Source organism: Podarcis cretensis (assembly GCF_951804945.1).
Source record: "Podarcis cretensis genome assembly, chromosome: Z".
In the NCBI taxonomy this organism is placed as follows: Eukaryota; Metazoa; Chordata; class Lepidosauria; order Squamata; family Lacertidae; genus Podarcis; species Podarcis cretensis.
Window position 1 is genome coordinate 22,414,179 of NC_137184.1, and position 27,466 is coordinate 22,441,644.

A 27,466-nucleotide genomic window follows, 5' to 3' on the forward strand; every position below is an offset into this window, starting at 1 on the left:
TGCAGAACATGATTTGGTTGGGAGCTCAGCTTGCAGAGTCTATATGCACTATAGGAGCATGGATTGCACCTTGCCTGCACAGCCCAGCCAAACAAGCTTGTCCTAGCAGACAGCCACATACTGAATGACCTGCCCATTAAGTCCAATGTTTGTAGCCCTAAATATCCTGATTGTGTCCCAGATCTGATTTTTCCTTTGATTTTTATGATAGGCTTTTCCCCACGTTATTCCACACCCAGCTCACCTTCCCCAGTTCAAAATTGGGGAAAAGCAGGTTGGAGAGAAACTTTTTTGTTTTGTTCACTCCTTATTTATCAGTATTGCATTATATCTATTCTACCTTTTCTCCAAGGAGCTCAAGGAGCCACTTCACAGCAACCCTGTGAGATGGGTAAGGCTCAGATACAGTGGCTGGCTCAAGGTCACATACAATGAGTTTTCATGGCTGATGTTAACACTGGTTTCCCAGATTCTAGTCCACTTAATATCCCTCTATCTTATTCCATACTCTCAAAATAAAGATACAGACGTGAAAAGGCGTGATTTCAACCATATGCAGCGGAAGGGAGGTGCGCTGAAATCGTGCAAGTTAAATCCAAGCAAGGCAGAGAGTTTAAAGGCACTCTTTGTGCCAGGTCTGCTTGGGGTTACCTGGCGTATAAAGAACTTTAAAGCTCTGCTTTGCTTGAGGTCTAAGGCCTGCTCAGTGCGCTGGCTCAGGGATGCTTGCATAAGATTTCGCAGTGCCATCTGAGTTCCTGCAAGATATTGTGCAAGCATCCTTAGCCTTTCAGAGCTTGCCTGCTGAGAGGGCCTTACCTGGCAGCTTCTAAGCTCTCCACCTTGTTTCCCAGGCAAGGCCCACTTGGCATGTGGGCTCTGGGAGTTTTTCCTCTCTCTACCACTCACTTGCACCTCCAAGGGTTTGAGTATACTGATTTTCATGTATACACAGAACCCTTGGAACTGAACCCCCACATACGAACACCTGAACAGGCCTTTCCCAAGAGGTAGGTGACACTGGATGGAGAAGTCAAAGGTGAGTAAGCAGAAAGACATCAGCACATGACCCAACACAAAATCTCAGCTGGGGTTAAAGCAAAGTTTTTATTTTGGCAAATGCCTGGCTGCTTTCGGGAGCTTCTACAACACTGACCCCAGACCAAACCAGAAGAAATATGATGATTAGCTACCTTTGCAAGGGGATTAAGGAACCACTTTTCCCACACAAAGATTACCCTGATCCAGGGAACTCCCAAGTATAACAGAAGCCTGTGCACATGTCGGCTGCTGCTCACAGGAAGAAGAGTATGCTCCTAGGAGACCAATCTTCATGCTTCCAAATGAGATTCCTGTGAAGACCCACATGTGGTAACAAGTTGCTGGTCCTCCCCACCCCACCCCACCCGGACCCACTCGCAGAGGGTTCTTGGGCACTCAACACAATTCTGCATGCAGAAAATCTGTTTCCACACATGGGTTGCAGATTCTGCATTGGAATGAATGTCTCAAGTCCTTGTGCAAATACGAGGGAGGTTTTATCAACCTCAACTATTCTAGTCGAAACAATCCTGGAGAGAAATGCACATACCAATTCCTATGGAGCAGTCTTCCTTGAGGCCCAAATGCACTATTTCTAGTAAAGGTAAAGGTAACGGGACCTCTGACCATTAGGTCCAGTCATGACCGACTCTGGGGTTGCGGCGCTCATCTCGCTTTATTGGCCGAGGGAGCCGGCATACAGCTTCCGGGTCATGTGGCCAGCATGACTAAGCCGCTTCTGGGGAACCAGAGCAGCACACGGAAACGCTGCTCTATAAATTCTTTCTAGTAAAAGAATTATTCTAAATCTGGTCCTGTATGAAATCTGCAAGTCAGAAGGGTGGCGGCTTGGACGATAATGAGTTATTAATGGAGAGAGATAAACTACATTTTGCCAAACTGAAAGTATTAGTGAGTTGGACATCACCACCCACACTTTCAAGAGTTAAATCTGTTTTCCTATGCAATGGACCCACTCAGGCAATGGTTGGAGAACACTATTCTGAAAACACTGGACTGCATACCTTGAGAGAAGCAATATCTGCCACAGGGACAGTTGAATTGGAGGAAGCAGAGAGGGATCCTTTTGACAGGGGGATGCATTTAGTAAAAGTAGGTGGCAAAAAAAGTTATCTGAAAAAGGCCGCTAAGAAAACCAAGTACGCTTTCCTACAATTTCAGAGTCAGATTCAAAAGAAAAAACATGATTCAGAATTTACCTTTTTTAGCCTCCTTGAGTGTTTCAGACTTTTGAGAATTTGGCTGATACAAAATTAACTCCCAAAGGATCTCACAGTGAGATTAAACTCCACTTTCAAGGCAAGATATCCAAGCATGGCTTTAGAATTTTGGTGGTGGAGAGGAGGGGGCTGGACTGAGGAATCAATTTTTAAAACTTTTAACACCTTCCTATGTGTAATCCATTGCTGTGCCAACAATCATAGCAGGGCAAACAAGTTATAGCGCTACAAGAATTCTCTCTGTAGGAGAGAGCCAAACAGAATCAACTTGAAAGGTGAAACTGTCCAATCAGGATTGTCCTTACGTGACCAGTCCTTGCCTACAATCGAAGAAGCTCGATTCCTCTTCGGGAAGGGCTGGGCTCAGGTACAGTGCCAGAGAATGCTGGTGGTGACAGTGTGTGCACCAGGGCACTGGGAGATTTGAAGGATGGCTTTACATGTGGGCCTCCATGGCTGGAGAACCGGGGAGAAGCTCTCCGTTCATAATGGTCTCTGAAACCAGCATCTTGTCTTTCCCAGAATCCAGCCGCTTCTTCCTGAGCTGTCTTTGATGGATCAGAGGAACAAGAGACAGAACCAGACCCCCAACAATGGGAGGAACACCAGCAAAATAGAAGGCGAGGTGGTAATTCCCAAAATGTTCACCGAGAAACCCTACAAAACAGGAGAGAATGGTTTTATAACCAGCTTTTGCCAACCTGGTGCCTTCCACCTGTTTTGGAATGCACTCGTGGCTGTGCCACTTGGACAGTGTTCCAAATTCCCCAGGTGCCAGGCACATTTTGCTACTGGTGCAGGTCCAATTGCGACTACATGGAGATTTCTGGGCTTTAAGGCAAGAGCCCATTATGAGTCTGCACACCCATTATCAATTGCTTATGCCTCTGCAGAGAGAAGTCCTGTTGGACGTTCCAAGAACCATTTACTTTGATCAAGGTAACCCAGCCTGACAATTCACTTACCTGCAATTGGGGGACCTGCTGTCATTGGAATGGCCATAAGTCCCAGGAGATAACCAATGGCTTGAGATGCCTGCATGGGCCCAACCAGCTCGAAAGCAATGGGAGCCATGATGGTTATGAAGAGTCCATCACAAAGTCCAAGGAAAAGGCAGACAATAATGACCCCCCAAAACTCTTGGCACTGTGGGATCATCATGCACATTATACCCAAGAGTATAAAGGAGGCAACCTGAGGAGACAAAATACTAATGTCATTCAGGCAACAAACTTGGAGCGATTCCACCACACCCAAGGGGGTTAAGAAACTGAAAGGACTGTAAACTAGGAACAGCACCTAAGAGGAAGGATGGCTGATTTGTGTATTCTCAGGGCCCAGTGACTCTATCCTCATCAGTGGTTTGGGGGCCAGACAATTCACACCTCTCACAGATGCTCCAGTTAAATATTAAAAGTAAGTATCACCAGTAGGAAAGACTTAAATGCACAGAGCACCTGCACTCTGAAGGCAGGAGGTCACTGACTGCGCCGTGAAGAAATGGGCGGCCTTCCCAAAAGTTTATTTGAAGAGGCGGACTGGAAATGGTCCTTCAATACTACAAATGCTGTAACAACTCAGAGATTCGCTGCCTACCTGTAGGTAAATCTTCTTCGGCCCATGGATGAGGTCACTTATTGGCCCTGAAGCCAAACGCCCAACCCCTGATGTAGCTCCAATGCAAAGCAGCAGAATCCATGCCCTTTCTGTTTCCTTAAACTCCTCTTCCACGTACTTCACCTGGGAAAGTGAGGAGATAGAGGGAACAAGGACATCAGGTGTGCATTTGTTACAGTGGGCTTCACCTGCAGGAGCTTGAAGCAAAATCAACCCCTGAGACCTGCAGTGTGAATGGACCACAGCAGCACAGACAATGTTTGGGTTAGCAATGAATTATGGGTTGAGAAGCTCCAACGATCTGCCTCACTAGCAAGGTTGTCTGCTGCTCTGAATTCATTTTTTCCCACAGTCACCCCTGCTAAGAATTGTAACAATAGCACCTTCAATGATCAAGTTTTGACGCGGATCATATCTTTTTATTTCATTCATAATGCCTGATGTTTATTTTCTTCCTCTCCTTCACAGCACTGTCTGGGCCCTGGGGACCAGAAAGTTGTCAATCATGAGAATGGCTCCATGAAAGAAAAGCACATGCCACTCACATTTTGGCTCTCCAGAGAGATCTAGTTTGGCACCATGACTGGGACAGCCTTGCATACAATCCATTGTCTTGTTCTGGGCCTTCAGGAACTGGAAGCTGAAGTATAGCCTAAGGGGACCTTTGGAACCAGAGACCCTTAAAGCAGCTCCACATGGTGACTCACCTACCTCACAGTCATAATGTGATGTTGATATCACCATATTGTTCCTCCACTTCACAAGAAGCATCACATGTTAAGGGAGAGGTAAGCTGGGTGGTTAATGTGCATAACAACCAGGCCTCATGGAGTATGTGCACATAATCCAGCCATGAAGAGGGAAGGGTGTAATTTCCTGGTCAACATATGTAAGCGCCAACATGTCTTGGAGAACGTCTATATATATACATAAACAAAAAATTGTACAATCACCAGTCATTATGCATAATCCCAACAGGACTTGGGCAATATGCATATATCAGTTTTGCACACTCTCCGGCCATAATCCATAATCTCTAACAGGCTCTAAAGAATGTGCAATGCCCTACCCTGTTCTAGAAGGTTCCCACATGGTGCACTATGCAGGCACAATATCTCCTTGGGTTTCTGCAGAGAGAAAATGAAGTACTGTATATATCCATTACACACTGAAGGGGATCTTGAAAGGATTCTGAAAGACTCTTGATGCCCTACTCAGTTGCCCAATACACAATCTTGGTATTCCACACCACAGAGTTATAGGAAGGGCAGCAAAGTCCTTGCTATCTGGTTGGGGCTGATGGGAATTGCAGCCCAAAACATCTGGAAGGCATCTGCTCTGGAAAGGCTGTCTTAAAAGACAAGCTTGTTTCTAACCAACCACTGTAATGGCCAAAAAAAAAAGTCACTTTAAAAATGGATAACAATGCCTAGGATATAGTGCTCAACCCTACTGAAGAAGTATTTTCAGTTGCCCTGAAATCTCATATCACTGAATAAATTAACCTCCAGCAGCAGGAGAACAGCAACACCCAAAACAAGTGCAGAGCAGGTGAAACTTTTACCATTTTCCTGCTCTGCTTTTGCTGCTGCTTCCCATGAAATTAGAGGAGAGGTGCTGGACCATACTTGGAGGACCCTGGACTCACCCACCACAACTTTACAGCAGCTGGCCTTAATGCCAGACTTCTGGGTGGGGTGGGGAGATTTAAAAGAAGAAAAATTGGGTTAATGTGAGTGATTTGGGGGCTAGGGAGGATATTGTTGCTGTTACTATTTATTGCATTTATATCCACCTTTCCTTCCAAGGAGTTCAAAGCAGCTTACATGGTTCTCCCCCTCATTTCAACAACAACCCTGTGAGGTAGGTTAGGCTGAGGTACAGTGACTGGTCCAAGGTCACCCAGTGAGATTCATGGCTGTGTGGGGATTCAAACCCTGGTTTCCCAGGTCCTAGCCCAACGCTCTTGGTGTTGAGTTTTTATTTTTATCTGCTAGCCAGTAGGTTGGAGTCTTGTTTTGTTTACTGTTAGCATGCTGCCAAAGTATTCTATCACTGTTATGGGGGACGCTGGTGCTGTTGTTGCTTGTTCTTCTTTTCCTAATACGTTGTATAAGTTTAGCAAACAAACAAATGGGTAAGATGATATCTGCTTTGTGACTTAACAGCATCTCATGTCACTCAGCACTAGGCAAAGAGAACTGTTTTCCTTCACTTTAACTACAGTGCTGGATCCATTGATGAGGCAGCAGAATGCTTTCAAGATGCTGAGTTTCAGGATAGCTCTTATGTTTCCAGCTTGGCTGACTTTCAATGAACTATTTTTGGTGGCTTGTAATAACAGCGAAGTCTCTCAAGCACTGGCATGCAATAAGGAATCTGTGTAACCCGCAATCGTTATTATGAAATTTCCCTCAGTGGCAATGTACCAATTTTACAGTCTCACCAGGTAGGAGGAAAGTCAGCCAATCAGAATTAGTCTCATAATATTCCCTCCTGCTCAGATTGGCTGTGTTCCTGTGGAGCTTCTTCATCAAAAACTAATCACACTGGTTTCTGAACCACCGTCACCATCCCTCACTCCCTTATATCAACCTTTCCCAACCCCCAGCTGTCTTCTCCTCCTCTCACCAGATGCATGTAAGGTACAAAGTACCCCAGAACGGCAGTTGCAATCCCGAAAGCCCAGATCCGGTAGGTCTTTTTCCTGAAGACCCTCAGGCTGAAATACTTCCGCATTTGCGATGCACATTGCTGCCGCCAGCTCCGGCTGTCTAGCTTCACGTGCTCCACGTCGTGGGGGTCAGAGGTCGAAGGGAACATGGGACGGAAAGTTAGGGACAAGAAGATCTGGACGAGCATAAAGGCGCTGAGAACCTGGAAAGTGTGGGCCAGCCCAATGGCCCTGCCAACAATCTTCAAGAGGAAAGGCAGGCCCATGGAGAAGACACAGCTGCCAGCCGTCACCAGGCCATTAGCCAAGCCTAGGCGCCGCTTGAAGTAGTGACCAAGGATGACCAGAGAGGGCTGGAAGGCAAAGGAGCTGCCACAGCCGAAGAGGACTCCATAAGTGAAATAACGGACTTCAAGAGACCTGTTGGAAACAAATAAACACCAGTTACTTTCCATCATCGTCATCGTCATGTCTTTGTTCTTACACCATCTGATGAAGCCTATTTTATTCTGACAGGCCTTTGGGAACTCACTGTTGTTTTTTAAAGAAAGGGCTTTCAAAGGTGCTATGCTGTTTTTATTATCTGTATTCTAATATGTTTGATTTTTATATTGTTTTAATCCTGTTAGGGTTCAATTATCTTTCAATGATTATCCTTTATATGTTTTCAGCTTTTTTTGTAATTTATCTGTGTTGTCTGAATTTGTGTCAGCTGCCTTGAGTTTGGGGGAAAAGAGGGATATTAACAACAACAACAACAACAACAACAACAACAACAACAACATGTGTCTTCAGCATTCGTCGAAAGCTCTACAATGAGGGTTTCAGATGCACCTCATGTATGTGGGGAGTTTAACAACTTAGGTTTAGTAAACTAAATCAAAGTAAAAGTAACATAGTGAAAATCAGATAAGCACATTAAAACCAGATTCAAGGATACAGTATCATAAAAGGGCTCTTCTCAAACATACTATTCCAACCTAAGCTGAACACACATCCTAAAGGAAAGAAGAGCAACTCATCCAGGCAATGATGTTACTCAAATGCCCAGGGGAGCAAAAATCTATTTGCCTGGTGCTGAAAAGATGAGGAAGTTGGCACCAGGCAGGGATCCCTTAGGAGAAGATTCTATAGACCGGGGTAGCTGTGGTGGTGCTACTACAGAAATTACTACTACTACTACTACTACTACTACTACTGAGTTTATCTCTGACATCAGACACATCCTGTTCTGGTCCACAGAGCCTTCCTCTTTTATGTAGACATATCTGCACTACAACACTGGGAGTTATAGTCTGGTAAACTGCTGTGTTGAGAATCCCTAATCTCTAATCATCGCCCCCCCCACCCCAGTTCTTGATGCAGAACTACAATGGTACCTCAGGTTACAGACGCTTCAGGTTACAGACGCTTCAGGTTACAGACTCCGCTAACCCAGAAATAGTACCTCGGGTTAAGAACTTTACTTCAGGATGAGAACAGAAACTGTGCTCCGGCAGCACAACAGCAGCGGGAGGCCCCATTAGCTGAAGTGGTTCTTCAGGTTAAGAACAGTTGCAGGTTAAGAATGGACCTCCACAACGAATTAAGTTCTTATCCCGAGGTACCACTATACAGATACCAAGATTACCTGTGGAGAAGGAATGGCTATTCAATCAGCTTGCAGTGCAGGAATGGAGCAGGGCAACAGCAGCTTTGCTTGCAGGCATCTCAGACGCTTCTGGTTAGCCACTCTGGGAGTAATCTCTACCAGCACCACTCCAATACTTTCCAACTACTAAGACTTTTTCTTTCTTTTTTTTTTAAAAAAAGTAATAACAAGATGGCTGCCAGAAGGTGATGCCATTCATTTCAGAAGGATAATCATACAGCTTCATCCACTCTGCATTTCAGCAGAAAGCTCAACAAAGCCCTGTCTGTTGAGCCTTGTAATGTACTGTGTAAGGAAATTGGCTTAAAACAACATCTTATTCTTTTCTAAAAGCAGCACATTCATAAATTGCTCCTAATAAGGCAGGTATAGGTTGTCCTGCCCACAAGAAATGAGGCAAGAGGAAATTAAGAAAACATTTATGAGGGTATCATTTATTCCATGACATGCCTTTCTCCTTGGCTACTCAAGCACAAAGAGACACACAATTTCTACCTGATGCTATTCAAAGGCTGTCCTGAAAGCCAATTTTCAGTTCTTCCAGAACCACATCAGAGACACCTAGGGAGAAGCACAACATCACAGCCACTAACAGCTTCAGCGCTCAGCTACTTCAAAGGCGAAACTCTCCTCTGGACTATAAAAATGCAACTGTACTGTGCCAATGTGCAGAGATGGAGAACAGATCCCAGAACAGATTAAGATCTCCACTCACTTCTTCCCTCACAGCTCAGCTTTCAAAAATGAAAGTTTTCAAGGCTAGCTGAAATGAAGTCAACGCCCCACATCAGAATAAAGCAAAGCACAGATTTTAGGCTCCTTGGGAAAGATGCCCTCCATGCCTCTCCTCCTTCAGTGAATCTACCTCCTCATTGCAGCAGGTTCTTAGCAGACCTCCTGCTGGGGGGCAGGTACTTGGCAGATTCTCAAATATTCTGTGCAACCCTCGGCAAAATTCGGTGCAGTGATCTATCAGCTCTTTTGGAAAGTGTCTTCAAGTAAATGATTTTGCTTAGTTTTCTTGAGATGGCAAAGCCACAGCCCATGGTAGCTAAGCCTAATTTGCCATCTCAGAACATGATCTGAAACCTCTGACAAAGCAGCACAAGTCTGTTGACCATGGGGTAATGTGTGTTCTTTTTCTTATTACCTGCCCTTCCCAGGCTGAGTGGCAGTAATTAAACAAAATTATGTATTATTAAAAACAGTTTAAAACAACTTAAAGGTAAAGGTAAAGGTACCCCTGCCCGTACGGGCCAGTCTTGACAGACTCTGGGGTTGTGCGCCCATCTCACTCAAGAGGCCAGGGGCCAGCGCTGTCCGGAGACACTTCCGGGTCACGTGGCCAGCGTGACATCGCTGCTCTGGCGAGCCAGAGTCGCACACGGAACGCCGTTTACCTTCCCGCTGGTAAGCGGTCCCTATTTATCTACTTGCACCCGGAGGTGCTTTCGAACTGCTAGGTTGGCAGGCGCTGGGACCGAGCAGCGGGAGCGCACCCCGCCGCAGGGATTCGAACCGCCGACCTTTCGATCGGCAAGTCCTAGGCGCTGAGGCTTTAACCCACAGCGCCACCTGCGTCCCATATTTAAAACAACTTAAAATTACATAAATAAGTTGGTTCCTAAAAAGATGTATCTCAAGTGTCATCCGGAAGCTGTATAACGAGGGGGCTAGATGCACCTTCATGAGAAAGGAGTTCCACAGCTGAAGAGCTGCCATGGAAAATGCATTCTCCTGTGTCACAAAACACAGAGCCTCCAAGTGTCCCTGTTTTCCAGGGACAGTCCCAGATTTAAAGAAGATGCTTCTGATTTGATCCCAGAATGTCCTGTTTTCCCTTAGGACATCCCTATTTTCACTGGAAAAAAGTTAGAGGGTTTGGAGTTATGCAACCCCTGATCCAAGGAAATAAGTAATTTATACAACCTTTAGAAGATATCTGAACGCAACCCTGCATAGGGCAGTTTGTTTATGTTTAATTTTTTATCATGTTTTTATATATGTTGGAAGCAACCCAGTCAGATGGGTGGGGTATAATAATAGTAACAACAACAACAACATCACGTCCCTATTTTCATTGGAGAAATGTTGGAGGATATGCAAACGCATTCAAGCTTCTGAGGGTGGAGGAACTACCAAGAATTGGGGAAGTATTGTACAGAAAGTGGAATGGACTTCATGGAACTGGCGGAAATGACTGGCAGAATCCGAGACCAGGGAGAAGAGTCGGTGGAAGAAGATTGGAAGAAATTTAAAGTTTATCTACAGAAACATTGTAAAATTAAGGAATGTTAGAAGGAGGCTGGAATGAAGTTATGTGGCTTTAGCAGAAATATTATAAAGGATTAAGTAAAAATAGATTGTTAATGGATGAAAGGAGGAAAGGTAAAGTTACATTATATTAAGATAAATTATAGGATAAAAATTGGGAAAGATGGAAAGGATTTGATGAAATAGCTAACCAAACTAGAATACAAAAAAGGGAGGTGCGAGGAGGTCAAGGAAACAAGCAAATGAAAGATAAGTTATGGGAAGGTTCGTTGTGTTTTTTAATTGTTTCTATTTTTCTGTTTTTCTGTTTTTTATTAAAAAAAATTCTATTCTCTTCTTTCATTATTGTGATGTGTTGTCAAGTTTTTGTTTAACTTGGAGTTATCTCTTTCTCTTTTTGTAACATTTAAAACTTTAATAAATATTATTAAAAAAAAGAAAAGAAAGTGGTACTGCACGCTGAGGTGTCATCTTACTCCATGTCATCCATTTATAACTCCATGCCATCTCAAAGAGTATCAAGTAACAGGTATTATAGCTGAGTTGCAATACACATAAATAATAGGTCCAATTCTTAGCACCTTTAGTTACAAAAAGACCACCACTCATGTGACAGGGCTGAAACAGACCCTTCTAGAGGCACTGGAGAACTGCTGTCCATCAGGAACAGACAATACTTGACTAGATGAACTGAATTGCTATAAGTCAACTTTCTGTGTTAAAAATTAACCCCCCCTTTCAAGGATGTTTGGCCTGCAAATGTTTTGGGCCAGTCATACTGCCTCATAGCCAAACAGTATACATTCTAAAACTTCTCAATAAATAAACAAAAAATTCTGAGGGGTTTTTTTGGGCCCACTTTTGTCATGCTGCAGTCCCTCTTGATAGCAATAATGCAGTAGCATTGGGGAAGCATTGCAGAACAAGTAATAAAGCAGAACAAATCCACCATTAATGCACTATTGTGTCAAGAACATGTTGCAGAAGGCAGCTGCAGTAACAACAGCAGTGTGGAGGAGTCCTCTGCCTTGCCCTCAGGTTTAGATTATCTCTCCAAGGTCACTATACAGTCGTACCTTGGAAGTCGAATAGAATCTGATCTGTAAATCCATTCGACTTCCAAAGCATGGCTTCTAATTGGCTGCAGGAAGCTCCTGCAGTCAATCGGAAGCTGTGGAAGTCCCGTCGGATGTTCTGTTCTGGTCTTCCGAAAGAACGCTTGAAAACCAGAACAGTCACTAGTACTTTGCAATATGTATTCTTGCTGCTATTGTGGCATACATAAAAAACGTTCTATCTTTCTTTGACACCAATTGGCCAACCATGCCCAGAAGCAAGGCCTCTGGTTTCTTCAGAAAGGTATATTTAAATACCTTTTTCATTTCATTATAAATGATCTCCCAGAATGCCTTAATCTTTGGGCATGTCCACCAAAGGTGAAAGAAAGTACCTTCTGTCTCCTTACATTTCCAGCATTTATTATCAGGCAAATGGTAAATTTTTGCGAGCTTGACTGGTGGTATGTACCACCTATAGATCATTTTCATCAAATTCTCTTTTAAGGCATTACATGCCGTAAATTTCATGCCAGGAAGCACCTGCAGTCAATCGAAAGCTGTGGAAGTCCCGTTGGATGTTTGGCTTCCAAAAGAATGCTTGAAAACCAGAACAGTCACTTCCGGGTTTCAATCGTTCGGGAGCCAAAACATTTGAGAACTAGGCAGTTCGAAAACCAAGGTACGACTGTACTTTTAAGGCTTTAGTTGGATAATATCTTGCCTGGTTTCTCTTCTGGAGCTGAATACTGGGTGGGATCCAGCCAAAGCTGTGGCATTTTAATCTTAATGATTTCAGTGGGACACTTTAAACATGTCTTTAGTTTTTTATTCTCCTTTTTTAAAAAAAATACCACTTGTTTACAATAAGTGCTTAGCTCTCTTGCTTGAAGTGAGTGGAGTTGAAAATGAAATCTGAATTTAATACAAGCCAATACAATGAAGTCAACATTTACATAATCTCTTAACAGTGCCTAATTATGGCTGGATTGTATCCAGAGATTTTAAGATACTTTACAATGTTACATAAAAGTGGTATTCCCACCCCCAACCTCAAGTCATAACAACATGATTTATTTCCATTATTTTCCAGCAGTTTATGGTGTTGTGTTCTTTAAATTTGAGGATTCTGGTCATAGCCTATAATTTGAAGCTTGGCAAGGGGGAGTTACAGGTTATAAAGGACAAATGGAATGGAATTCTTGGCCGCCCAACGATGCTTCAAAGATAGAGGAAGACTGAATGGTTTCAATTGTGCTGGCCTGTAAATCTGTTGAAAATCTAACCTGCAACTTGCAGCAAGCATGAAAGCCTCAGACATTCTGAAACCCTAAAAATAAACAGAAAAAGAACTCTGTGTTTTGGTCGGAACAGCACATTGCTGAAGGGAAAATAAGTATTTTATGGCAAGAATGCATTCTTCGCTAAAAACCCATTTAATATCCTGATGTTTCCTTTTAGTATGCATAGCCAAGCAAAGCTTGCAAGGGCCATTTGTCATTGTGTTCTGGCTTACATAAAAACATGAACCTCCTCTGTTTTTTAATGTTAATGTTGTGTTTAGCAGTTATTAATGACTTTAGTGTGGCAGGAAAAAAAAATTCTTTTGAAAGCTGAAGGATGTGGCCATCTGGGCTATAGTTCAGAGAAGATGGTCTATTTCCAAGTAGGCAGATGGCTATTATTGGCAATTCAGGTTTTCTCCAGATTGACATTTGCTCTGATTGAGCACTGAAGAGCAGGTTTTCACTAGGAAAGGAGCGGGGAAGGAGGAAACCACTTGGACCCCTGCTTTCTGGGCAGAGGATAAGTCAAGTGTGGACAATCCCTGAAAGGACCCAAGAGGCTTTCAGAAGATGCTGATCCTGCTTCAGCCGAACTTGTTGTTGGGCCCAAGTCCCTCTAACATTCAACCGGCACTAAAAGCTTAAACTAGGGTAACCACCGTGATGGTCCTCTCTAAATGTTTTGGACTACCACAGTCAGCATCTTCAACCAGCATGGTCAATGGCCAAGGACAATGAGAGTTATAGACCACGACATCTTAAGAGCAGCACCACAGTGGTTAAAATGCTCTAAAAGGCATGGGAAAAGTTTTATGTCACTAAACATTTGAACATAGGTGGCTGAATGCTTGTAAATTTCAAAGCAAAACAAGGCTGACTGAAAGTTTCTGCATACTCAGAGTACACCCTAGGCATACAGATTTAATTTTATATAGTAAGAGAATATTACTTGGGGACAAGATTACTGCAATGTGTTTTAAGTGGTGCTTCCCTTGTGCTTGATCTAGAAGCTGTGGTTAGTGCAGAACGCTGCAGCACAACATAAAAGTAAGAAAGGCAACTCTTCACTGCATGAAGAGGGAACTTCTGGGTTCAGACTGAATGTCAATGGCAGGAAGTTCTGTTCTTGCTGCTGCCTTTGATTTGGGGGAGATGGGATTCATATGACTTGCCCAACCGCTTCGTTAAAATCCTGGACTCACGTATGAGCTAAGAATGGAATAGCAGAACCAGACCCTGTAAAAGTAATCATCTCCTACATCAATGCAAACTATTGCAACAAACTTTGCTACCTTCCTTGTTGGGACACATAATACTTATATTGAAAATAATGGGGCCACTAAGAATTGCGTTTATGGCTGAAGGACACTGAGAGTCAGCTGGGGTCGGGTAAATGAGGAGAAGGGGAAGAGAGAACTAGGCTGGCTGAGCCTAATAATACCCTGGGGTTGAGCAGTAGGGTTGTGAAGGGAATGTGTACGTGATGAGGTTGAAATATATCCTTTCCTCTTGCATCTTAGTAGCAACAATAAACCCAAATATCAGGCAGACAGCTTGGATCCTGAGCCATTTTGCACTATACCGCACAGCACCAAGGGTGGATGGGGCGCAGGAGGAGGTTGGATGAGGTGGAGAAGAGGGGAAAGGTGCCCTTTGCAAGTCTCTAAAATAACTAAGAAGGCTCCATGTTTCAGGCTGGCTAGAGCCAGGTACACAGGACAATATCTTCTCCTGGGCCCTCAATTTGCACCCCTTCTTAGGCTGAGTTTCCTGAATGTGCAACATTCTGCAAATGGATGCCCCTCTGAAGGGTGTCAACAGAACCAGGCACTTCAGATGGTTGCTTGCATGCATGGGATGGACCACCTAAGATGCATGCCACAAACCGGCTTTGTCTAGCATTATCCCATAAGAAACAGCTGCTGGATTGGGCCAATGGCTCATCTAGCCCCAACACTGTACTCACAGTGGCTAACCAGATTCTTGTGGGAAACCCGCAAGCAGGACCCAAGCACAAGGGCACTTTCCTGTCCTGTGGTTCCCAGAAACTGGTATTCAGAAGGATACTGCCTCCAACCATGGAAGGCAGAGCATAGCCCTGTTTGGGAAAGTTTTTAATATCTGAAGTTTTATTCTGTTTTTAATGTTCTGTTGAAAGCTGTCCAGAGTGGCGGGGGAAACCGAGCCAGATGGGTGAGGTAGAAATAATAAATTCTTATTATTATAGCCCTCGTGGCTAGTTGCCATTATTGTCCATGAAAGTGGACCTCTGCATTGCAAGTGGACCTCTGCAGTTGATCTGAAGTGACAATCAGGAAGAGAAAAACACAGTGCAGGATCTGGGTCGTCCTTCTTCTTCTTCTTCTTCTTCTTCTTCTTCTTCTTCTTCACTAAAACACCAATTGCCTTGGTTTGGTAACAGAGTATAAGAAGAGCCCTAAAACACAATTCACACCAGACATTAATGCTGGACAGTGATGCAGGATCAAAGTTCTGAAGACTTACTTGGTGAAGGAGCTGGAGAAGAGCCCTATGAAGGCAATGGCCGCTCCCGAGGCAGCCGTCGTCCTGCAGCCGATCCGGTCGGTGAAGATGCTCACGATAGGAGAGCAGAAGAATATCATCCCCATGCCCAAGGATCCAACCCAGGCTGCAGATGGGAAAAGAGAGATGGGAGGAGAGGAAGGTGAGAACGGCACCTGGTAAAAGCAAGATCCAGTTGGGCATCAATGGCAGTAAAGAAGCCAAGGTGCAGTTAAGTCCTTTTAGACTCCAGACCAGTGATGGGTAACATTTTTTTCCTCCCAAGGGTCACTTTCCCTTGTGGGCAGCCTTCCCAGAAGTGGGCGGGGCCAGGCACAAAAATGCAGGAAAAGCAGTAGATGCTACCTTTCTGCAGGAGGCTTTCTACACACAAACTCCTCTCTATCCTTCATCCAGACAAGCAAAAGGCATTAGTATCAGGCGGTAGTTCATGTTCTGAGGACTTCAAGACTGGATTATTGCAATGCGCTCCTCATGGGGCTTCCCTTGCACTTGGACCTAGAAGCTGCGGCTAGTGCGGAATGCTGCAGCACGATTGCTGACAGGAGTGAGACCTTGCCAGCATATAACACCTGTGCTCAGAGACTTGTGCTGGTTGCCAATTTTCTGCCTGGCCAAGTTCAAAACGTTAACTAAAAGTATACAAAGCCCTTCACAACTTGGGACCAGCTTCCCTGAGATGCCTTATCCCTTATATGCCCAGTTGACCACTTTGACTCATAAAACTGGCCCTGGTCTAAGTGCCACATATTAACCATTCCGTATTTGTAAGAACTCAATATTTTAATGTGGCAGCACTCATGTTTTAGCTTATCATTGATTTTAATTATTATTTTTTATGTCTTAAATAGCTGTTTTTGACTGCTTTTATGGGGAAAAATATTGTTTTGTTCTTTTCATAAATCGCTTTGAGTTTTTTGAACTGTTTATCTTTTTTACAATCAAGCTGCAAATAAATTTTATGAAATAAATCAATATTAACAGAGTTAAAGAACACATTTCAGCCATGCAAAAACAATCAAGGTGTGAAGAAGGACCAGTGACAGGTGTGATGTCAGGAGAGTTCCAAAGGCCAATAGATTCAAATGACAAGAAACAAAATTCTTTTTTCCAAATAATTTTTGGGGAAAACTTTTCCATCATACAATGCAATAAAAAACATATTAATCTAAAAAAAGAAGAAGAAAAAGAGTGAAGAAAATTCAAAGCCCTCTCTGAAAGGTAGATCTTAATCCTTGTCTCACACAGAAGGGGGTGGACCCAACTGGTTAGAGTGTGATGCTGATAACGCCAAGTTGCAGGTTCGATCCCCGTATGGGACAGTTACATATTCCTGCCTTGCAGAGGGTTGGACCCGATGATCCTCAGGGTCCCTTCCAGCTCTACAATTCCATGATTCCTATGACCCTCCTAGCTCTCACCTGGGAGCTTCCCTTTCTTCTCCCAGCCTCCCACTCTGGGAGATCATAGAATTATAGAATCATAGAGTTGGAAGAGACCACAAGGGCCATCGAGTCCAACCCCCTGCCAAGCAGGAAACACCATCAGAGCACTCCTGACATATGGTTGTCAAGCCTCTGCCTAAAAACCTCCAAAGAAGGAGACTCCACCACACTCCTTGGCAGCAAATTCCACTGTCGAACAGCTCTTACTGTCAAGAAGTTCTTCCTAAAGTTTTGGTGGAATCTTCTTTCTTGTAGTTTGGAACCATTGCTCCGTGTCCGCTTCTCTGGAGCAGCAGAAAACAACCTTTCCCCCTCCTCTATGTGACACCCTTTTATATATTTGAACATGGCTAACATATCACCCCTTAACCTTCTCTTCTCCAGGCTAAACATGCCCAGCTCCCTTAGCCATTCCTCATAAGGCATCGTTTCCAGGCCTTTGACCATTTTGGTTGCCCTCCTCTGGACACGTTCCAGTTTGTCAGTGTCCTTCTTGAACTGTGGTGCCCAGAACTGGACACAGTACTCCAGGTGAGGTCTGACCAGAGCAGAATACAGTGGCACTATTACTTCCCTTGATCTAGATGCTATACTCCTATTGATGCAGCCCAGAATTGCATTGGCTTTTTTAGCTGCCGCGTCACACTGTTGGCTCATGTCAAGTTTGTGGTCAACCAAGACTCCTAGATCCTTTTCACATGTACTGCTCTCAAGCCAGGTGTCACCCATCTTGTATTTGTGCCTCTCATTTTTTTTGCCCAAGTGCAATACTTTACATTTCTCCCTGTTAAAATTCATCTTGTTTGTTTTGGCCCAGTTCTCTAATCTGTCAAGGTCATTTTGAAGTGTGATCCTGTCCTCTGGGGTGTTAGCCACCCCTCCCAGTTTGGTGTCATCTGCAAATTTGATCAGGATGCCCTTGAGTCCATCATCCAAGTCATTGATAAAGATGTTGAATAAGACCGGGCCCAAGACAGAACCCTGTGGCATCCCACTAGTCACTCTTCTCCAGGATGAAGAGGAACCATTGATGAGCACCCTTTGGGTTCGGTCAGTCAGCCAGTTACAAATCCACTGAGTGGTAGCATAGTCAAGTCTGCATTTTACCAGCTTCTTTACAAGAATATCATGGGGCACCTTGTCAAATGCCTTGCTGAAATCAAGGTAGGCTACATCCACTGCGTTCCCTTCATCTACCAGGCTTGTAATTCTGTCAAAAAACGAGATCAGGTTAGTCTGACATGACTTATTTTTCAGAAATCCATGCTGACTATTGGTGATCACAGTATTCCTTTCTAGGTGCTCACAGACTGTTTGCTTAATGATCTGCTCCAGAATCTTCCCTGGTATTGATGTCAGACTGACTGGGCGGTAATTATTTGGGTCCTCTCTTTCCCCCCTTTTGAAAATAGGGACAACATTTGCCCTCCTCCAGTCTGCCGGGACTTCGTCTGTTCTCCAGGAATTCTCAAAGATGACTGCCAGTGGTTCTGAGATTACATCTGCCAGTTCTTTTAATACTCTTGGATGCAGTTCATCTGGCCCTGGAGACTTGAATACATCTAAACTAGCCAAGTATTCTTGTACTATCTCCTTAGTTATTCTGGGCTGTGTTTCCTCTGCTGAATCATTTGCTCCAAATTCTTCAGGTCAGGCATTGTTTTCTTTATTGGAGAAGACTGAGGCAAAGAAGGCATTGAGGAGTTCAGCCCTTTCTGTGTCCCCTGTTTGCATTTCACCATCTTCTCCTCTGAGTGACCCCACTGTTTCTTTGTTCTTCCTTTTGCTACGAACATACCCATAAAAGCCTTCTTTGTTGCTTTTAACCTCTCTAGCCCTGCCTCTCGCACAGGGTCCTTCACCAACCAACCATCACCTTCATGTGCATACAATCCTTTCAATGAACCAGAGTAGAGGACACACACACACAGAGAGAGAGAGAGAGAGAGAGAGAGAGGGGAACAAAAGAAAGAGAAGAAAGATAAAGGTAATAAAAGAATGAAAACGGGGGGGGGGAGGGGAGAAAAAACAGAAAAAAGAAAAAGGGCTTCTGATTCTCTGTTTGTCAGATACATATAAAAAGATTATTCAAAGTATTCCAACCTTCAGACCCAAACATCTCAAGTCCATTCATTTTCCTTTCCACACAAAATATGGGTTCCTCAATTGTTATTATCAATTTACATCAACAAGAATTACCCTCCAGTCCAGCACAAGAACTTTACCTCCAATAACTTCAACAACCATTCCTCCATGTTGAGAAACAATACCCTTCACCTTTATTCACACAAGAGCACCTGTGTGAAGATCCTCACAATTTTATCATCAATTGCCACCAAATTTAACATTTTGCTCTCCCTGTTCTGGCTGTCCTTTATCAATAATATTCTCCAAAAGTTCTGTGTTTTCTTTAACCTCATTTCCCATCTCATCTTTCTCTGGTCTATTTTCATTCACTATCTTATCCATCTCAGCTCTGATCTCTTTTAGCTGCTCATGCAATAGCTGCTACACAATGCCAACAGATGACCCTCAGGATCCTTCTATGATTCTATGAAATTTCCCTTCTCCACCTCTCTGTTGCTGTTTCTTTCTACCAGAACTACCTGCAAAATTCAGTTTCAAAGCCTGCATGTTGCATTTCTTGTTCCCCATAAAACCTATATTATGCCTCCTGTGTGAGATATTTTCTCCAGGTGTCCAAAGAAACAGGTTTCTACTTTCATCACTTGGCTGATGGGGTGCTACCTTTGGATATGCTGCCTTGCCTAGTAGCTCACCCTCCCCATCATGGTGCCCTCTAGGTGCTGCTGCACTCCCAGGCTGGGGCTGGGACTAACAGGAGGAGGAATCCAAAAACATCTGGAAGGTCACAGGTTGGCAGAGGCTGAACTAGATCAACACACCTAACACCTGAAACAAAAAAGTACTATTAAATCAATTGAAAAAGGGGTCTGTCCATGCAGCCTCTGGATGGTCTTGTTGTTCTGTAGTTATGAGTTTCCGTTTGTACTGCATGAATTCAGCAAATGACTTGGTCTCCCAGTACAGCCAGTCCTCAACACGCCTCAAGATATTCAGAGAACAGCAAGTGCCCAATTAAGAAGGAAGCTAAGATGTCCAGAGTGCTTTCTTCAACCCAACCTTTTCCCAGACACTCAGTACAAAGAAACCTTCCATTGTGAGAGCAGATTATCTTTCAAATTAATTATATTTTCCCTCCCCAAACCAATTTAGCCAAAGGCTTTCCTGTAATAAATTGAAAGCTTTAAAAAAGGACAATAATTGAGACACAGCAGGGGGTCCCTGGGATCGACTTCACTCCAACTGGGCTCCTGTTTGGGCTGGGTAAAATACAACTGGAGAAAGAGCAGACGGGAGGCAAACCTTTACTGCAAGTGGCTCTTTTGGATACAAACAGGGCACACAGTGTAATCAAGTACTTCTAATAGGATTACGTGGCTCACTTCCAAAATACTGCAAATAATAGATATATATGAAAAGGTGCAGTTGTGGGGTAGGTGGGGGTGAGGCTGGAAAAAGCAAGCTGGAGCCGACTTATTAAATTGGATACTTCCAAAAAATGTTCCTGCCTATTGAAACTGCAGCAGTAAAATGTTATATGGTCTCTGTATGGTTTGAAATTCATCCTGTGATGTGGTTGTTAAGGGGGAATTTAGTCCAAGAAACACTGACACAAAAGCTTCTTGAGATATTAAGTTTAATGGACCAGATTCAGAATGCAATTAAGAAGGATTTACACATGAAGAGTTGGACTGAAATTTGGTCACATGGGAGAAGATCCAAAAAAGCATGCACACAAAACCCATTGACCTGGAGTTCAGAAAGTTTTGCTTTCTCCCCCTTCCCTTAAAGGGGGGAAAAGGCTGTAGAAGAGCTGTTCCTAATCTGGTGATCTCCAGATGTTTCAGGCTGGGGCTGATGGAAGTTATAGTATAAAACAACTGTAGGGCACCAGAATGGGGTGGCTGTTCTGGAACAGTAATCTTCAGCTTCTTCAGACCTTTAACTTTTAACCCAAACAAGCATTTCAGAACCTATTGCTTAATTTTTTACTGTGTATTTGTATGGTGGTAGTGTTGCTGTTAAAATCAGTCTGTGACCGGGTAATGGATCCCAACCCAGCTGCTGAAGACCACTGGTCTATGGCCTCCAATTTGTAGAAGTTGTATTTGCTGGCTGAAACTGATGAAAACTGGGAGGGAAACTCCATTCAACTTTACAATACTGATAGCAGTATTTACCAGGCCATGTCTTCTGCCCAGATTTGTTGTTCAGTGAGGAATGTGTACTTTGGCAAGGAAACTCAGAATAATGCAGAGAAGAAATGATGCTTACTGATAACCATGTTAAATCCGTGTCACACAGGGACTGAAGTTTTTCCATATGATCAGCCATCACAGAAGAAGTCATTTGTTGCTATGCAAACTGTGATGCTTTGAACAAAGCATGACAAGATTAAGTGTTTGGTCCTTTTAACATGGCACAGTTGGCATTTGGTGAGCTTCTGTGCCAGCTGGTCAGTATAATAATACTATCTAAGAACTGGTACCTGAATTTGCTTTCCCTTCCCTTCCCTCTCTGCCCCTTCCCCCTTGCATGTCATGCTTTTAGACTATAAGCCTGCAGGCAGAACTGTCTTGTTTTACTTGATTGCACATATGTCACTTTGAGAGACTTTTTGGCTGAAGAATGAGGTACTTTCTAATTTAGGGAAAAGACGAGTCAGAGGTGGCATGATGGAAGATTATAAAATTATGCATGGCACGGAGTAAGCAGATATAGAACAGTTTCTCTCTCTCATAATGCTAGAGCTCATGGACAGTCAATGAAGCTGAATGTTGGAAGATCCAGGCTACATAAAAGGAAGTCCTCCTTCAGGCAGTGCATAGCTAAACTACGGAACTCACTCCGACAGGAGGCAATGATGGCCACCAACCTTTAAAAGAGGACTGGGTGCATTCATGAACTATTGATGGCTACTTGCCAGGGCTAGCTGGCCCATCCACGAAGCAAGGTGAGGCAACCACCTCAGGCAGCAGTGTCCACATGGGCAGCAGTTCCCGTCAATCTTTCTTCCCTCCTTGTTCCTGAAGTAGATCTTCCCTCACCCCTTCTTCCTTAGTGTGAAGGGGATGCCTCAGTTTGGAGGCAGAAATGCTTCTGAATACTAGTTGCTGGAAACCATGGGAGGGGAGAGGGCTCTTGTGCCAGGGTCCAGTTTGCAGGCTTCTCACGGGCATCTGGTTGGTGACTGTGAGAACAGGATGATGGACTAGATGGATGGGCCAATGGCCTGATCCAGGAGGCTTCTCTTAAGTCCTTTATTACTGAGATCCAGGATGCATAAAAGGAAGTCCTTACCTATAGAATTTCACCATCTCATGTTTATACATGAAACACCTACCTTTTCATTAACAAATTATTCCCATAATTATATATAGCATTGTAAATTGATTATTATTAGTAGTAGCATCATCATACTTTTCTTTCAGAAAAGTATTCAGGGTGGTATGCCTAGTTTCTAGGAGGTCTTTTATCTGGGCACTGACCAGACCCAAACCTCCTTATATTCTGCAAGATTCCTGCAGCAGATGTCTTCAGACCATGCCCCTGGATAAGGTGGGAGGAACCTTTGACTGTCCAGAGGTTATGGAACTACAATTCCCATCAACCCCACCAAACAAGGTCAATGGCCAAGGAAGATGGGAGATGTCATTCAGCAGCATGCAAGGGCCCAAAGTTTCCCCAAACCTGCTGCCCTAGATGAAGGCACAAGCCAGTCTAGTTGCTTGCTGAGATAACTGTATCCAGCAGCTATAGATATTAAGGCTGGATATTTGCAAATGCAGCCCTGTTAAGTGAGTCAAACCATCTATACAATGGATAATTAATTTTTTACTGACTTGTTTTTCCAGGAACAGGAACAAAAAAGGAAAAGGAAGGAATTGTTTTAAGGCAAAACCTCAAATCTCCTTGGGCATTTTTGCTCAACACTGCTACAAAAACACCACTATTAAAAATTGCCCTCTGTGTTTATTGCAACAAGTCTTTTCATTCATCATAAATTGACCTCTAGAGAAATAGTGGGAAGGCATCTGTTTCTTGGATTAGTGGTTTCCCCCTAAGGACAGGGAAGGGAGCATGCTCACTGGAGGATCAGCAGGCAAGTGCACGACATCCTGTCGCAGGCCTCATCCATTGTACAAATTTCCCCAACCACTTCCCATCTTGCAATTCCATCAGATGGATACAGAAATAGGATGAAACAACTGTGAGCTGCTTAGGGTATTACAACTGATGTCGGGGGGAAGAACTAGACAAGTGGTTCCCAATGGGAGAGGTTCCACCTTCAGCAGGATTACCTAGAGGGGCACTAAGAGGCAAGGGAGAGGTGGATAAATTAATTAAACTAAATAGTTTTAATCAGATTTTAAATAAATGTGCAATTAATTGTTACTGTTTTGAATTTTATTGGGCTATTATCTTCTTTAGGGGGTCAAGCAAATCACTGTTCTGAATAATACAAGGTAGGGGCCACTGGGGATGAGTTTATGGAACTAAGTGGGGAAACATTCCCAATAAAGTTTGGGAACCACTGACTAGAACAGTTCCCCTGTGCCATCACCAAGCTTCTGGAAGCTTTTCTTCTGAACCAGAGGCAGCCTTCTCTTTAACACCTGCGAAAGGTTTATATTGAAAGCCTTACTTCATTCTTACATTTCAGGACCCGTGTAACTGTTCTAAGGATGTCTCCTGATTAGAAGGAGACAAAACCAGAACAGTGATTCAAGCAGGGTTGCAAGGGGAAGCCTCCTCTGAGTATGTGTAATTCTGCAAGTAATTTGAGAAGATGAGTAGAGCACATGTTTTGCACATGCGTTCAATCATCAGCATTACCAAGTAAGGCTTTGAGTGAGACAGGGTAGCCAATATGGTGTTCTCCAGATGTTTCAGGAGTAGCCCAGTGAAAACAGCTTTTCCCAGAGCCGTGGAATGTTTTGTGTTTGTTTGGGAAAGAAAATTGGGAGACTGGAGATGGAATGCCCTGAGCAGGGGTAACTAGCTAGCTGGAATCCTGAACATTTATTTGCATCCATCTATCTCGAGAGACATCAGAGTGCACCTCTGGAAGTGAAGTCAAACCACTGCATTAGCAGCACCAGTGACCTCCCTGGGGCGCAAGCCTGGGCAGTGTGTGGAGGTCCTGGGCTGCCAAGGCAACAAGAACCCCCTCTCAGCCTCACTGATGTGGCCCAAAGAAAAGCAGAGCAATACGTTAGGCACCAATGTGCCTGCAGGAGTTGCCACAAGGAGGCGTACAAGGCCTCCACTCTGGATTTGCGTAGGGTTTACTCCTTAGCCTCTTCTTATCCCAAAAATATCCTGCAAGGCAGAAGAGGTTTAGGACCAGTTTCCCTTTTCCTAGATGAGCTACCTCCCCAGGTTGATGAGTTTCATTTGCCCATCACTTCCCTCTACTGTACGTGCAGAAACCAACTTCTTCAACAGTGGACCCACTATTGGTCTTGTCTGCTCAATCTGCAGGAACCTGTCTTCACATGCAGGGGAAGTCCCTAAATCACTGAGGGTTTGAGATCCATTGGCTACCCTCACCTGGTTTAGCTGGCCAGTTGAAGCTGTTTCCGGGTGTGGCCGCTGTCGCCTGCTGACAGCTTCTAGCAGCCACAGGTGAGAGCTGAGTGCAGGGTGGGGACCCAAGATGGACAAACTACCCCTGAAGGAACATGATGTGTCCTCCGACAGAGGTATTAATCCTCTCCTAACACCCCATAAAACCCTGTACTGTATACATACAGCTCTGAACAGAAACACTCATCTTAGGAAGGTGAGGACACAGCCATTTTTTGTTGTGGGTCCCACATTCTATAGGGGGAATTACTGGTTTCTAGAAACTAATTCTAATTTGTTTAGAAAACAGGTTGGCTACAGAGCATTCACTGGGCTTTTGATTTCAATTTTCATATATAACTTTGTAGAAGGGAGGGAGGGGGCACCCCTGTCACAAGCCAACCAGAGTCCAAGCAGGTCTAGCAAACCACACTCAATGTTCCATTCTTAGGCGTATTACAGCAGATTAAGAAGGAATGTAAAGACCAATAAAAGAGGGTTGTTGTTATTCACTAAAGACTTATTACCATCATCAAGCTGTCCACTGGGAGGGGGCAGGAACCAAGAATAGCCAAACTATTTCACAGCATCTCAACAGCACTTTTGCTTATCAAGCATCCTGACTGCCTCTCTGGCCCATGGACTTCAAATGCAAAGAGAGGGAAACATGATGTGCTGAATTTTGATCCTCAGAGGATGCAACACCCCCCCCTCCCTTTCTATCTCTCACTTGGGGATTTGCCAGGCAAAATAACCTTATGCTAAGCTTTCATCCCAGTCATCTTATCTTATCTAGGCAGGGATCTGCTTAGAGAACAGTGACTGGGTGTTTTCTGGAAGTTCAGCAGATTCTTCACCTGTGGTGCAAGTCTGACTTGGGGCACATGTCTGCCTATACACTCAGTCTTATTTTTAAAAAGGCTGAAAACATATTTTTTTTAAAAAAATAGTCACAATGCTACTCCAGGGAATGGGAGGGGGGGGGGAGAGACAGCACAGGACCTAGCCAAGTGGCTTTGCCCCAAACAAGGCTGCCCCACAATTTGAGCTGAACCACACTGCAAACTTGTGGAACTGTGTTTGAGAGCTTGCCCTGAGAAAAGTTTAACTTAAGAAAAGCCCAGCTAGATCAGTGGTCCATCTAGTCCAGCATCCTGTTCTCACAGTCACCAACCAGATGCATGTGAGAAACCTGCAAGCAGGACTCAGGTACAAGAGCATCCTCCCCTCCTGTGGTTTCCAGCAACTAGTACTCAGAAGCATGACTGTGCCAAACTGTGGAGGCAGAGCATAGCCATCCTGGCTAGTGGCCATTGGTAGCCCTATTCTCCATGTAAAGGAGGATTGTGTGCTTGCACCCAAAATTGTGAGTTCGCCCAAACCAGCGCTGCTGCTTTAAAATGTTGCGCCCACCTTTTTTGCCCTATGTGCGAGCAACAGGAGCACAGAGATGCTCCTTCCAGCTGCAGAGATTGGCAGGCATAAACTAAGGTTTTCACTGCACTGTTGTGTGTGCCTATATAAGGCACTGTGCCTATATAAGGGTTGCACTGTGTTGGGTAAGGCACTGTGGTTTGAAGTATGTCAGACTAGACTGGCAAGGGTGATGCGTGTGGTCAGGGAGGACTGGCCCTATACCTTAGGGATCCAGGGGAAGTCCAGAGCTCATTGATTGAACATATGCTTTGAATGCAGAGGGTCCCAGGCTCAGTTACTGGGATCTCCAGATAGGGCTTGGGCACTCCTCTGCCTAGGACCCTGGAGAGCCACTGCCCATCAGTGTAAATACTGAGCTAGATGGACCAGTGGCCTGATTTAGTATAAGGCTGCTTCCTTTGAATAGGGAAAGGCCACAGCTCCATGGCAGATCAGATGCTTTGCATGCAGAAAGTCCCAAGTCTGAACCCCTCCTCAAGGTCTCCCTGGTCCTAGTTCAACACTATTAATCCAGGTGTAGGGAAGCTATGGCCCTCCATGGAAGACAACGTCCACCATTCTAGAACTCTAAGCACTGCATCACTCGGGCTCTTTAGTGATGGTGAACTCCAAGCTGTCCTCCATCCTGTGGCTATGTCCCTTGGTACATTGGGAATTCACATTTCCAAAGCATATCTTGAGGACGCTCAGTTCAGTCACCCACACATAAATTCAACATCCCGTCACCAGGGGTGTGCAAAAAGCACCATTTCCTATGCCCCAGGGGTTGCTCCTGCAAATGCCAAGCATTTTGATAGGTTGCTTCTGGAAGAAATAATTGCCCTTTCCTCCCTCACTGCAGCCTGCCAAGTCAGGCAGTTTTCTTGGCGAGAGTTTTCTGGCGAGTTGCAAATGTGTGAGGTCAACAATCCCTGAATTTCATTTCCACCATCCCAAGAGACAAATCTGTCTGAAACCATGTTTTCCTAAGAGAGCTCAAATTAGGTATGAAGCTGACCTGAATTATGGTTTCTGGTAAAAACTGCTGGCTGACCAAGTTAAAATCTGGTCGTTGTGGAGATAAGTTTGAGGCTTGGAGAGACATGGCAGGCCCACACAGGGTACGAGCTTTTGAGCCACTGGAATTGCAGAGCGACAGATCAAAGCTGCCACACACATCGAGGGTTTGGCTAACATGACTTTCATTCTCAGCACAGGGAATACGTCAATGCAGATTATTGTGTATGGAACAACATCACCTGGATACAACAGTTGCATTTCTCAGACTTTGTTTTTCAGAGGTTTTTTGTATTTAAATGCAGCAAAAAGCAACAACCGAGGAGTTCAGTTGCACTTTATAAACTATAATAAATTAATAATAATAATAATAAATTTTATTTATATCCCGCCCTCCCCAGCCGAAGCCGGGCTCAGGGCAGCTAACAACAATAAAATAACACAACATTCTAAAATCATTTCATTATAAAATTAATTCAAATCAAATATATATTCTAAGGCTGTAATCCAATTCCATTTACCTGGGAATAAACCCAGTGCTTTCAGTAGGAC

At 44.1% G+C, this 27,466-nt stretch overlaps 1 protein-coding gene across 1 annotated transcript in view; it reads right to left on the reverse strand.

The window, feature by feature from the left end:
- Nucleotides 1-1,088: 1,088 nt before the first annotated feature.
- Nucleotides 1,089-27,466, reverse strand: part of SLC16A2 (solute carrier family 16 member 2) — a 94,414-nt gene continuing 68,036 nt past the window's right edge. The window contains exons 2-6 of the mRNA XM_079961369.1: nt 15,345-15,489; nt 6,531-6,993; nt 3,879-4,022; nt 3,248-3,476; nt 1,089-2,939 (exon numbers count right to left, since the gene is read on the reverse strand). Coding sequence (XP_079817495.1) covers nt 2,719-2,939; nt 3,248-3,476; nt 3,879-4,022; nt 6,531-6,993; nt 15,345-15,489 — 1,202 coding nt within the window. The 3' untranslated portion in view covers nt 1,089-2,718. The remainder of the gene's footprint in view (nt 2,940-3,247; nt 3,477-3,878; nt 4,023-6,530; nt 6,994-15,344; nt 15,490-27,466) is intronic.